The sequence below is a fragment of the Drosophila virilis genome, chromosome 4 (genome assembly GCF_030788295.1).
Source record: "Drosophila virilis strain 15010-1051.87 chromosome 4, Dvir_AGI_RSII-ME, whole genome shotgun sequence".
NCBI classification, from domain to species: Eukaryota; Metazoa; Arthropoda; class Insecta; order Diptera; family Drosophilidae; genus Drosophila; species Drosophila virilis.
The window spans coordinates 11,420,121-11,433,096 of NC_091546.1; the positions used below are offsets into that span (position 1 = coordinate 11,420,121).

The 12,976-nt window shown below is 40.7% G+C and overlaps 1 protein-coding gene across 10 annotated transcripts in view; it reads right to left on the minus strand.

The window, feature by feature from the left end:
- Window positions 1–12,976, minus strand: part of dpy (fibrillin-like protein dumpy) — a 116,808-nt gene that overhangs the window by 84,607 nt on the left and 19,225 nt on the right. For 6 of the 10 annotated variants that reach the window (XM_032438286.2, XM_032438289.2, XM_032438291.2 and 3 more), the window contains exons 3-7: window positions 8,862–9,087; window positions 8,682–8,783; window positions 8,489–8,605; window positions 866–1,369; window positions 308–661 (exon numbers count right to left, since the gene is read on the minus strand). In XM_032438286.2, the coding sequence (XP_032294177.1) occupies window positions 308–661; window positions 866–1,369; window positions 8,489–8,605; window positions 8,682–8,783; window positions 8,862–9,087 (1,303 nt within the window). Of the gene's footprint in view, window positions 1–307; window positions 665–865; window positions 1,370–8,488; window positions 8,606–8,681; window positions 8,784–8,861; window positions 9,088–12,976 lie in introns of all 10 variants that reach the window. The other 4 variants (XM_070209082.1, XM_070209083.1, XM_070209081.1 and 1 more) reach the window with 1 other exon arrangement.

Sequence of the window (12,976 nt, forward strand, 5' to 3'; positions counted from 1 at the left end):
AGCAAAGCTTTGAAGCTCTTTATAATATAAAGTAGAGATGGGCGCGAGCCAAAATACAAAACAATCAACATTTAGGATTCTAAACGTAAAAATTTGAATTAGTAAGAAATTGCAATATCAAGTGACATTTAATTTAATTAATTTCATTTAATAATAGAAAATTGCTGTTTTGTATTCTAATTATGATCGTATGTAACACTAACGTATCTTGACTCGCATTCATCTCTGAGCCGATAGCCAAATTCTCAGTTCATGAGAATTGAACTTTCTGACTTTTGGCAAAACATGCAAACAGGCAAATACTAACTCTCGCAGTGTAAATAGCCCTGTCCTTGAAATCCGCTTGGACAGAGACAGCGATATGACCCTGGGAAATTAATGCACTTGGCATTGGTACCACATTTGGCCACACCATCCGGCTGATTGCACTCATCGATGTCCAGGCAGGCCAAGCCGGCGCCCGATGTTGGGGCTGGTGTTATCAGTGTATCGCCATCGGCATAGCCCAGTTGTAGTGTGGGTGTGGCCACCATTGGCGCCTCAGCGTGCGGATCATGCTCAAGCACAAAGCCCAGTGGACAACGACATTGAAAGCTACCGCCCAAGTTCACGCATTGAGCACCCAAACCGCATGGATTGTTAATGGCGCATTCATCGACATCTGCTGGCGTTTATTCGTGTTAGGCATTAATAATATTAATGAATCAAATTGCGGTGCATTTATGTTGCAAGTGGCATGTATGTATGTGTATGGTGTAGTGCATGTGTGCGTATTCGGCCAAAACAATAGTGCAAAAATTTTCAAAATATGATGGCAATATGTCAAATATGATAATACATTTTTCAGCGTATATATCGTACTCACCTTCGCACCCGTGCATTGGGTCACCGCTGAAGCCATCGGGGCAAAGGCAGCGAAAGCTGCCATCCGTATTTAGGCAATCCGCATTGCGTCCGCATGGCGTGCGTGCGCATTCGTCCAGATCGACGCAGCCCTGTTCGGCGCGTCCATCGCCATCGTATCCCGGCGGGCAGTTGCAGCGATAACTGCCCTCGAGATTCGTACATATGGCACCTGGTCCGCACACATTCGGATATGCGCATTCATCAACATCCTGACAACCGTCATAAGGATTGCCCACAAAGCCTTCGGGGCAGGCGCACGTGTGGTTGCCGGGCGTATTGATGCACTGGGCATGGGCGCCACAGGCCAGCGGATTGCTGCACTCGTCGATGTCAGTGCACAGCACCTCGCCGTCTCCCGTATAGCCGTCCTTGCACTTGCACAGGAAATGCGCCGGCAGATTACAGCATTCGGCATTCTCCACGCAACGCGACGCTATCGCCGGATCTTGGCATTCGTCAATGTCTGCAACAACAATCATAATAGAAAAGGCATGATTAATCGAGTGTGCTTGGACACAAATGAGACGCAATTAAAATTTAAAAGCCCTACCAAACGAAAGACTTAAGCTACAAACTTGCTATCATGGCGGCGTTCTACGCACTTGCCGCTCGACTGCGCATCGCATGTAGCTGCGTTGTTGGCCCATCTGAACGACCCACCACTAAGTGGCTTTGGCATTTGAAATTTGCATGTTACGCATGACATTTCAGTGTCATTTACATGACTGTATATATTCATGTAGAGCTAAGCCAAACCAAGCAGCAATGTCAATGCGCGCAGGATGCACCAGTTGCATACATTTACCAAACCAATTAGATCTTCAGCATACAGTGTGCACAGGGCAAGACCATTGACAACGAATCGTAATTAAATTTATTCGAGCACAGATTATGTTTATTTTTTATTTTGCTTAATTAAATATCATAATTTGCCTTCAAGCACATTATGATTTAAGTGACACCAATTTATCGATAATAAGTATTTAATGCTAGAATGACACTTGAAAGGTTGTCGTCTATTTTTACATATGCTTTTTAGACAGTTTTACGTGAGCTAATTGTTATCTTTTATTATAGTTTTCATTATAAATCTAAGTACATACTGTTTACTGTTTATTAGTTGTGAGTCGAGATTAGGGCACTTGTGATTAGAGCCTTAAGTACACTCATAATGTACTCTTATAATTAGATAAATCATTAATCCAACTTTCCTTTTTCCCTTTCAGATGAATAGTGAAGCTTCATTATTGTCTAGTTGGGAACTTATTTGGGTAAGTGATCGCCAAGATTTTAAACAATTATTAAAATTTTGCTTTGCTTTTTATTTTTATTTTGTATTTGGGAATTTTGGTTTGTTTTTGAATTTAATTGCTTAATTCTGCTTGAGGACGGTGCTTATTAATTGAACGAATTCATAGTCAGCTCATGCGGAAGTACCACATTGAGCTTTTCCGCTCAAAAAGCATACAGAACATTAAGAATTCAATTGAATACCCCCGAAGCCAATGAAGCGGCAACTGGCAAAGGGCCCCATAAAGATACAAATGTATTTACCCAATGGAGTTCTCTTTGGCTAACTGTGGGCCATTAATCATTGGGCTTATGGATAAGAGATGTTGTACATTTATAGCTAATATGACATAAGTACAAAAGTTGGCAAAAGCCAAAGACAAGGACGTGTACAGAGAGTGAGATGTGTGTGAGTGGAGTGCCTTGTAATTATGAGCAGTCGAGCATGTTGCGCAGTTATAATTACTAGTTTTTAGCTTATAAATTAAGAGGATCATCACTCTAAAACTGGTATTCCCCCCATCAACTCTATCTCTCTCTCCGTATCCAACTGATATGGCTGCATTCCATGATTTTCTGCTGCAACGCCAGCAATTGCTAACTCTGATTACTCAATGTCATCGTCTTCGTTCGCCTGTCTGCCAGTTGGCAGTTGGCAGTTGGTAGCGTTGGCCAGAAGTTTAGCCAGAAGCAGGAAGCATTCTATGTTCTTCTAAGTTTCAATGTCAGTTTAATTACTTTATGCAATGCGGTTACTGAAGGCTGAGACAGAAGGTTGTCCAGGCACCGCAGTCCAGCCTCAGTCCGAGTCCTACGCCCAGGCTTAGGCCATTGACCAAAGGCCATTGGCCATTTGGCTGTGGCTCCTGCTGCCAGCTTTCATATTTTACAGTACGCTAGACGTCAGGTGCAAAATTCAATTTATTTGCGCCTCAGCAACTAATTATAATAGAGATTTTTGGGGCAAAGTTCTACTCCATTCGATGTGGGCGTGGGCCAGCCTTGGGCTAAATGTTGTAGCTCTCCGGTTGAAAACCAATCAAATATGCGTGACTAAATGTAATTAAGTTGAATGCATGTTGAAAACGATGCTGACATAATTCTCTCGTATTCTCAGCCATACATGGTTCTGATTTCCGGCTGACTTTGGAGTTTGAGGCTTGATTATAACCACCTTTTTTTTGAGTGGCATTTGAAGAAGTTAGAAATTGTTTCACTAAGAACTGACAGTTTTAATACCCTATTAAGGCTATTTTAACGCTGATAGAAATGAGTAACGTTCTCTTGTACCTTTTAAGATATGATACTTATGCTACAATTTACTTGCAACAAGCCAATTTAGGCTCTTACTAAGAATGTAAATATTTCAGGGTATGCGAACTAGGAGAGTTAAGGCTCTATGTCAAGCCTCTCTGTAAATACTAGTTTAAAATTTGATTTTTTTACCACATAGCTGACAGGCTCGCCTAGAGTATCAAATATTCGGCATCTTCTATAATTCCCATTCTGGTTGAATTATATAACAATCAAGTTTAGTCGGCTTGGCAAACATTCTGCACTTTTATTAACTGCACTAATCAACACTAATTAGCAGCCGTTGCTGTTCGAGTATTGTGAAATGCTAAACAAAAATCTACATGGATGATAAAGCGTGGTCTGGTCTGTTATATGTCGTCTGGTCTGGCTGGCGTCCATCTAATAAATCTATGTAATTGTTCAACTAATTAGCATTTGCAATTTGTTGTTGTTTTTTTATTTGAGTTATGACATTCGTGCCACAAATTTTTGCACTATTTTTACAGATACCAGTCGCATATTCGAGTATGTGTATTCGCATATAGAAAAGCAGCAATTTACGAGCGGACATGACTTTCATGCTCGACTGCTGTACGATGATGGGCTGCTTAAAAAAAAAATAGAAACAGACAGAAACACACAAAACTCAAAAGTCTATGTGTCTTATTTATGGTGAAGCATAACTAACTAACATTTGAACTTGAGCAAAAACTGAAGCGGATAAGAAACAATTTAAAATGCTCATGTCGCGAGTGCTCGACTAGCGATACCCTCAGCAAAGTTTTGAAGTTACCTAGTTCCTGGTCATAAACACATACAAATGACAAAAGCCTAGCCACATTTTTAAAATAATTAGTATCAAGATTTAGAACATTTTAAGTTGTGCAATAAATGGGATTTGTTGGAGCTAATGTATTTGTTAGAAAAAAAGGGCGCAGATATCTTGACTGGTCCACTATAAATATATAGGTCGAAAACGCCATCTAAATAGCGCGTACAGGGTATTAAACATGTATAAATAGTGCATAACATGAGGGCAAAATAAAATTAGCTATTAAATTTGTGGCGCAATTATGCGTTAAGTATGTAAGGCAAAAAGATCAAGGTCGGGGCCGACAGTCGGCTCAGTCAAGTGATGTCAGCCGGCGTCGAAGTTGAAGTCATGGGTGGCTCAATTGGCAGCGCCGCCTACTGGCTGCGTAAATGTGGCAACATGCTGTGATGGAAGGGAGATGAGGAGCGAGGGGCGACATCTATAATGAGGCGTGTCAATGCCAACGCCTTAAGACATTTTCATGGCTTATCAGCGGCAGCTACGACACGGCAATTAATTGCTGCCATTTTTGATATGCAAAAAGTGCAAAGTACCAAAAGCCAATATACATACATATTTATATATATTCACTATATACGATATATAGGTCTGTACTGCAGATTAAACACGTCCGTTCTTTAAAAACTAGCGACTCTTATCAGCTGACGTTGATCGGAAACTGTGCGTCGAGTTGACTGTAGCTCTTGTAACTGGGAGCTGGGAGCTGGAGCTGGAGCTGGCGTTGAAGGCAGTGCTGTTTGCGGCTTTTGAGGACAGCATTAAGCGCCGACAATGCTACCGCCTCATGCGTTGCCAATGCCGCCAAAGCTGCGCTACGTGGGCCACAATCTATTTTATCCGTTTTAATGATCTGCCCCAGTTAGCGAAACGAAAGGGAGCAGCCGCCTGGTGAACGTGGCAAACAAACTTAAATAAAAACAAGAACAACACACAATAAACACAGCAAGAGAACAACAACAGCTGCAACAACTTGTAAGATTATTTCGTGTTGTTGCTGTTGCTCTTGCTGTTGCAGTCTCTTGACTGCCGCAAAAATGGTTATAAATTTAGCACTCAACTCGAGGCACTCACTCCATTTTTCTGGTTGGCGCGTTGCAAGACAAATGCATTAGAAACAGCTATTGACTTGCCACAAACTAACAAACTGGGTGCCAATGTGTGTGTGTGACTTTTGTCTGTGTGTGTTGCAATTTTGTCTTTCCCGTCTTCAGACTTAAGGCTTCATTGCATAACTGGACTTTGGCGTTGCGTTAACGAAGCCATCGCCAAATGCACGCATCTAAGTTATGAACATGAAATAATGCGAATGTGCCACCAGGTCTGCAACAGGTGGCAGCCCCACTTCATACCGTTAGACCCGGCAGCCAAACAGGTAGGCGCGTAATCTCCCGCCACGCAAAATGTGTCCCCATCTGCACTCAAATGTGGGGGGAGAACTGGCTTGGCTAACTTCAGACTGGCCATGATTTCTTGCAAAGTTTATTGGGTGAACTTGAGAAAGCAATGCAAACTGGATATATACAGACGGTTGGGATTTTCCTAGACATTAAATATGTTTGCCAGTTCCATAAAATATAGATAGTTGTGGACTGCCCAATATGTGCAATAAACAAAAATAATTGTTTTTAATTTTTTATTTTTACACACTAAATCCATTGACGGATTGTCCCTATGGGAGTTATATGATAGTAAATAATAGAAGAGGATGCAATCCAAAGGTAGCTAAAAAATCCTTGAAAATGAAAAAGCTAATCATACAAGAACTCAAATTTGCTAATGGAATTTATATGCTATATGAAGACGATCCGATTGAATTTAACTTCTAAAAAAACTGACAGACTTAAACAGAAACAAAAAAAAAGTACGACATGATTTTATTGATTTAAAAAGGGGGGCCTTTTTCGATATGTGTAGAAATAATAATTCCCACTACAAGGGTGTCAAACGGCATTTCGCATAATATGATGTGATTAAATTTTTGTTTAAGCTATAATCGGGTTTAGTTCAATAATAGTTCTAAAGCTGTGCGCACTGGAAATTTTTTCACAGTGGGAATTCTAAGTCAACTTGCGAATAATTTAAAGTAATTAACTACTAATGTAGCGTCGTTTTGAAGTCAATTCATCAAGATTTAATTAGATATACTCGTAGTGGCTTTGATTCGCTGCAGTTGGTGGGAAAGCCGAGAGTGCGTGTTAGTGGCATTCAAGTGGGGTTCAAGTACTTATTCCACGCACATGGGTAGACGAAACTTTCTCAGCATATTTAAAACAGGTTGATTCAAATGATTACAGACAATTTGAGATGTTCTGTGGAACTCAGACTCAGACTTCGCGCTGGCGTAATGAAATGCATCATGAATACGTGTAATAGGTGAGAGAAGAAACGTTGGGGAACGGAAAGGAATTAGATAATGCTCGTATGACTGAAATGCGATGCTGGCGTCACATGCCACTGGCCAGAATTTATGCATGCCTGCCGGTCGTTGCAAACTGTGACTCCACCCTACTGCCCCTCCCCCCACCAGTCGCCTGACAGTCGCTGCGAGAAGTCGTCACATGTAATCTAGAATCTCGGCAACGTCTTCATACTTAGTGGGGTAATGCCAGAGCGTTTGTGAAATTTGCGCTCGTTATCGCATTGTATCGTCCGAAACGGGAAACGGGAAGCGGGAAGAGGCATCAGCAGCAGCCGCAGCCGTAGCCGCAGCTAGACACATGCTCTTGAGTGTTGAAAGTTCTGGCGTGTCCATGTTTGGGGTCAGATTACATGACACTGATTCCACGTCTAACAGACGTGTATGCTCGTAGGTACGATTATGTCTATGTCTGTTTCATGGCGCGAAAGCATTGCTACAAATGTTCGTGGTTTTCATGCCTACTGCGGCCACCGCCACCGCCACCACCACAGCCACCACCATCATTGCAATCATCATCATCAACTTGAGCGGGAGCAGCAGCAGCCGCTATAGGAAGAGTCTCGCGGTAAGTGGTACCTCGCTTAGAATCTTCTGCTTTTCAAGTTATTATTGTAGTTTTTAGATTTTTTTCGTGCTCTTTTTCCTTTGTGGTTCCATAATGTGTTTTCATTACGCAACATTAGGCCCAGTCCAATTATGGCTGCCAGTTTTTCACTGTCGAATAGGCAAGGCAAGCAAACAGGTGCGCCGAAGGGTTTTCGGAACCACGCTGTGAGCAATTTAAAGAGAACAAGTAGATGAATTAATCTCATTAACCCGAGACCTGTATTTGAAACTATATCAGTCGGGAGAAGAGTAGGTGGGGACTACAATAGAAGCAGAAAAAGTAAACCAATATCAATGATATAAGAAGAATATTAAATATATTTGTTCTATAACATTAACATTTAAGCATGGTAAATGCTTGAAATCAGCAAAAGCCAAATAAAATAGTTGTCATTTTTGTCATAGTAAAATCAGAAAAGGGTATTTGTTTATCCTATAGGAATAATAAAATATATTGTAAATCTCATCTAAGGTATCTTCATTATTAAGCAATACTCTTTGGTACTTAGAGGTTAAGGCAGAAAGATTCATCGCATTATTGATATAGAGTTGCAATTCTATTGGACCATTAGAAAGCCTTAAACTGAAACTTGGATGATCTAATACTGATTCTGACGGCTTCGTTTCCATACGCCTCTTTAGTTTCAATGTTCACAACTCCGACAATAACAGACTCATAACAAAGACGCTATAAGGTACACTAGTGTAATCGCTACACGGTCGTTATTATTGCTCCGCTGGATAAGTATACAGAGGAGATTCCATTGCTGGGCCATTGTAAGCTGAGGGAAAAGCTTTCATGCTGTTATTGTTGTTGCTGTTTTGATGGCCGGCGCGTCTTTTGTTACATTTTCAAATAGAGGCTGGGCACTTGAGACGATTGAAACGGCTTGACTTGAAGAGATTTCCAGCGAAATAAACCGTTAGCATTAAGATCTATGGGTAACCTAGACTAATTCATGGTCTGGCAGGCAGAGTGGCAGCGGCAGTGGCAGCTAACCAGGCAAAAATAATATAACAGACGTTGACGGAAGTACAAAACGGCAACAACAATCATTTGTACTGTTGTCGGGTCTCGGTGGTTGTTGGATCTGGTCGGTCATTAAGCTTATGCTAACAGCATGGCTGGCACTTACCTTCACAATGGAAACCATCGCCGCGATAGCCCGGAAAGCAGGTACACGTGAAGCTGCCCAATGTGTTTGTGCAATGGGCAAACACATCGCATGGACGCTGCTTGCATTCGTTCTCATCTGTGAAGGAGAGTGGGTTTACGGTTATGTAAGATGAGACAAGCCCACATTGTTCGAAGAGCGCAGTTAAACTTACCCGGATCGACGCAATTGCAGCCGCCAAAGCCGTCATTGCAATGGCAAACACCATTCAGGCAAACACCGTTTGTGCACTGTGTGCCATCCTTATCACAGTCATCTGGGGAAGAAAAGCAGTTTATTTTTAAGTAAGCCCATTCCATAGGGTCGTGGTGTGGCGGGGTCTGTTGATACATACTTGTGCATTTGAGCTCTTTGCTCAGCTCATCGGAACCAAGAAAACAGTCTTGATTACCGTCGCATATTCTCGATAGATCGTATAGTTGCAAATAGTCTGTAGACTCATTAACTTGGCAGCCAAAATAGCCATCTTCGAGATTCAGAAAGAATACTTCGCCTCGAAATCGACTATGCTTGCTTGGATTTGTCTTAAAGGGTTGTGTTTGTTGGTGTTGTGAATGTACCTGGCAAGCAAGAAGGTTTATTTTATTAATAAAGTGTTTCATACACTAAAACGAAATAGATTAGACTCAAATTTGTGGAAATATTTTAGTTGTGCTGCTCAATTTGGTATTTTGGTGTATAAAGTGCATGTTTTACCCCAGCTCACAATTGATATATATAATTCTAAGTAAAATTGTGATCCTTGACAGGGCCTATCGTCGGTTATGTAAACAGTACTAGCTACACCGGTTCAAAATGAATTTATACGTGGAAAGTAACAGTTCGCTATTGACATGAAAGATAAATCTATATACTAATATAGATACTGCGCAGCCTCGGATCAGTAAACTGATATTGTATACTCTGAGCATCAGTTTATTTCGAAGCGCAACCCCATCGGGAAACTGATTTCGTATTTTCTGGGTTTCTTAAATAATGTTGTCAAATTTCGGACAGTTCTAGCCCCAAAGCTTAACCTCAATTTCGAAAAGGCAGCAGCAACCTTCGGAGTGTTTACCAAGTTTCGTTCGTATTTTGTGCTTTTAGTGGGACTCGAAACTAATTTAAATTCAAATTAGATACAGTAAAGTTAGCAGGCGTATCAACGTCAGAGCTTCTTCAACGAGATTTCCTAACCAACAGCGGCAGCTTGATTCGGTCCATATGGGCAGAATGTTCATACAGGTTTGCATTCAAAGCTACGTAGATATATCGTCTTGTGCTGTGTGTTGTTTTGCCAACGCTTAATTGTTACACTTGGCTGATTTTACTTTTATAAACACACAAAAACAAAAGTTGTTTGCCATATTTTCTCAGTATGCTTGTATACCTTTCTATAAGTGTGTGTGTGTGTGTGTGTGTGTGTGTGGTGCTTGAGTGACTGACTGACTGACGGTACGGTTTGTTACTGTTACCAGCGCTCAACATTAGATGGCTATGAAAACGAGTTTGTCACTTAAGACCATTTTGCGCTCCTGCAAAACGAATTAAAACAAGTTTCATTTGGGTAACACATTATGGCTCTTATATTTCGCATATTTTATTTGTACGATTTGTACTCGCAGCGCGATCAATTTTTACTTCCTACGTTTCGGCGTTCCATTTCAATGTAATCATTTTATGACAGAGTCGGGTTTGAGTTCCTACTACGTTTATCATTGCATCTGATTAAAGGTATTTGACACCTTTGATATTATTTCATATAATTTTATTAACTATACCATTTTTTCATAAATTTGCGTTTGAAAACAGGTGAAAGGTGAATACCCATCTGCAGAGACACACGACTAAAGCTGCAAATATCAACTTGACTTATGATTAACATAAGTAAGCTCGTCGCTTAATAATCGCTTAACATATAAATCAATTTCGATAAAATGTTCTGGTTGCCTTTATTTACAAAAATTACTTTCTAGTAGCTATCATTTATATGGATTTCTTGATAAATATCACTTTTTATGCATTTCGTAAAAATAAGTAAACTCTTATTTAAGTTAGTTTAGAAATACTAATCGGATATTTCTCGAAAGTGTGCTATATATTTTCCATTGTCATAAGACCTTCTATTTAGTATCTATTCGTTAGAGCTCTTCGAGTTACCAGCACACTTTTCCTATTTAATTTCGGGCTGCAAATATGTTGAGCACATCGGGCTAGTAAAAAGTTTTAGGGCACAACTGGAAAGCAATCTCAGTCTAACTGATGCTCAGAAAATTGCAGATCAAACCAATTACTGCGAGGCTGGTCTGTGCTCCTTCCATTTTAAAACCAAGACACGTGAGCCGCTTTAGCACCTTTCTAGCTGGCTAATGAGCAGCAATCCCGGCAAGTAAAGAGTGCAATAAAAACTAAAGGTGTGAGCATGAAGCACTCGCTGCTGCTGTCAAGTTCAAGTTAAGTCTGAGAATTGTTTTAGGTAGATTTTTATCAAAAAACATTGTACCGCACAGTTGTGTGTGGAAGTTCTAGTCGTCGTATGTGCGCTGTGTGTTGAGGTTTTTCAATTGGTTTGTGCTCGCTTCACGCCATGCAACGCTAGCGGCCTTGCTAAACAATAGATGCCAGCTATCAGCAGCCGGCAGCTACTTGCTAGCAGACGACCGCCGCCCGCTAACCGCTGCCTACCGCCTGCGACTTTTATCAATTGACAGGCCGCACAATGAGCAGCGCATGCACTCAAGTGCAGCAATAGCAACCGCAGCAGCAACAGTCGTATCATCACATGCAACAATTAAAGGTGTGAGTGTGTTGCAGTGAAGATGATGCTGCCGCAGCGGAGCTCCCATGACATTGAGCGGTGCGCCGTCGCACACAATGCAATTTTTGTTGGCAAGTTGTTAGCCAAGTTAACTGAGACAATGACAGCAACCGTCAACGCTCAAGTGCATCCGTTATAATAGCTAACTGTCGATGGGCATTTGCTGTGCGCACTTGCATTTTGTGTATCACTAAGTTAACCAGCAAGTTTGCAGCCTAAGTCTTTTGTTTTGTCTTTGCCCGCCAGCCTAATCGATTAAATCAAAGCTCTGCGCGTTCGCACACATATCATTAAATCCCAACGCACAAACAGAAAGCAAGGCACATCAATGAAAAAATATCATAAAAGTTTCATCCATTGAGCGAGTGTCGCGAAAAGCCAACAAATGCGTGCGCTGGTGAATGTCAATGAACTTGTGGCTTAGCTTAAGGCTTAGAGCATTCTTTTGGCCAATTTACGAAGCACCGGTTCAGGTTCTTTCTCACTCTCTTTCTCTTTCTCTTCCTCTTTCTCTCTTTTTAGACCACTGCATAAATCGATGACTATCAAAGCTTTTTTACAGTTAATGCGGCTATTTTTATTCATTACGTTTTTGGCTTTCTTCGAACGATTTGTGGCCTGGGTCTTCTTCTTTACCCATTTCTCTGTTCCATTCAGTCGACGATCGTTGATCTGGTGATTTTTTTTTTTTGTATTTTTTGGAAAGGGTAACTACGCTTGTGATTAAAATTGTGAGTAGCGTTCGATATACTCGAATCTCGTTAAAAATAGCTTAAAAGTCTAGTAAGTGCTTAAGCTTGATAAATTGTTTTATATTTTCTATATTGTTTTGAAGGCATTTTCATTTGTTAAAGAGTCAAATTCCTAAAACAGCATCTCGCAGTCAAGCACTTTCTTAAATTTTGCGTATTCTTCACTTGTTCTTCATTTCATCTGCCCTATCATCACACCGTCTACTCGCACGAGCATGTTTTCTCGTTTCAGCTATTAAATCAACTATCAAATGCTATTTGCTGGTTTATTCTCCGGGCTGCCATTTTATTTGCTTAGCTCAAGTCTCAAATCTTCAAAAGTTCTTTCTTTTTTCGTGACTCTTCTTCTTTTCTTTAATTTCACAGCATGTTGTAAAATTTAATAAATCTCTTTTTGGCTAAGCCTTAGAACCAAAAAAACTGTGGTAGTAATTTTTGTTAATGCTCATTTGCATGGCCGGGCGAGTACCGTTAGGCCATGAAACCTTCGACGCGCTGGGTTGCATCATTATAAGCATTTGGGTCTTTACTACTCGGCGAGAGCTGAGATCATTTTTCATTAGTGTGTATTGTATAAGACTTTAATCATAATAAGCTGTCTGCTCGTAAATTTGTCATGATCCAAAGGGGATTGTTTGATCTGTGTTTGAAAGGTGTTTAAAGTTCTGGACAAACTCATAAATAAATTATTGTTCATGTGTTAACTGACAATGCTTCAGCTTTGATCCAAGACCAATAATATTTACGGCTTGACCAGAACTGGTCTCCCCTTTGAACCCGGAGCAGCCACACCTTTGTAAGCCTAAAGAATTAATATGCTTTGGCTTCAGAGGTGAAGCTAATTCGCGAGTAACGCGATATTTGTATAAAAAAATTAAACGTTATTTTTAGTAATATAAA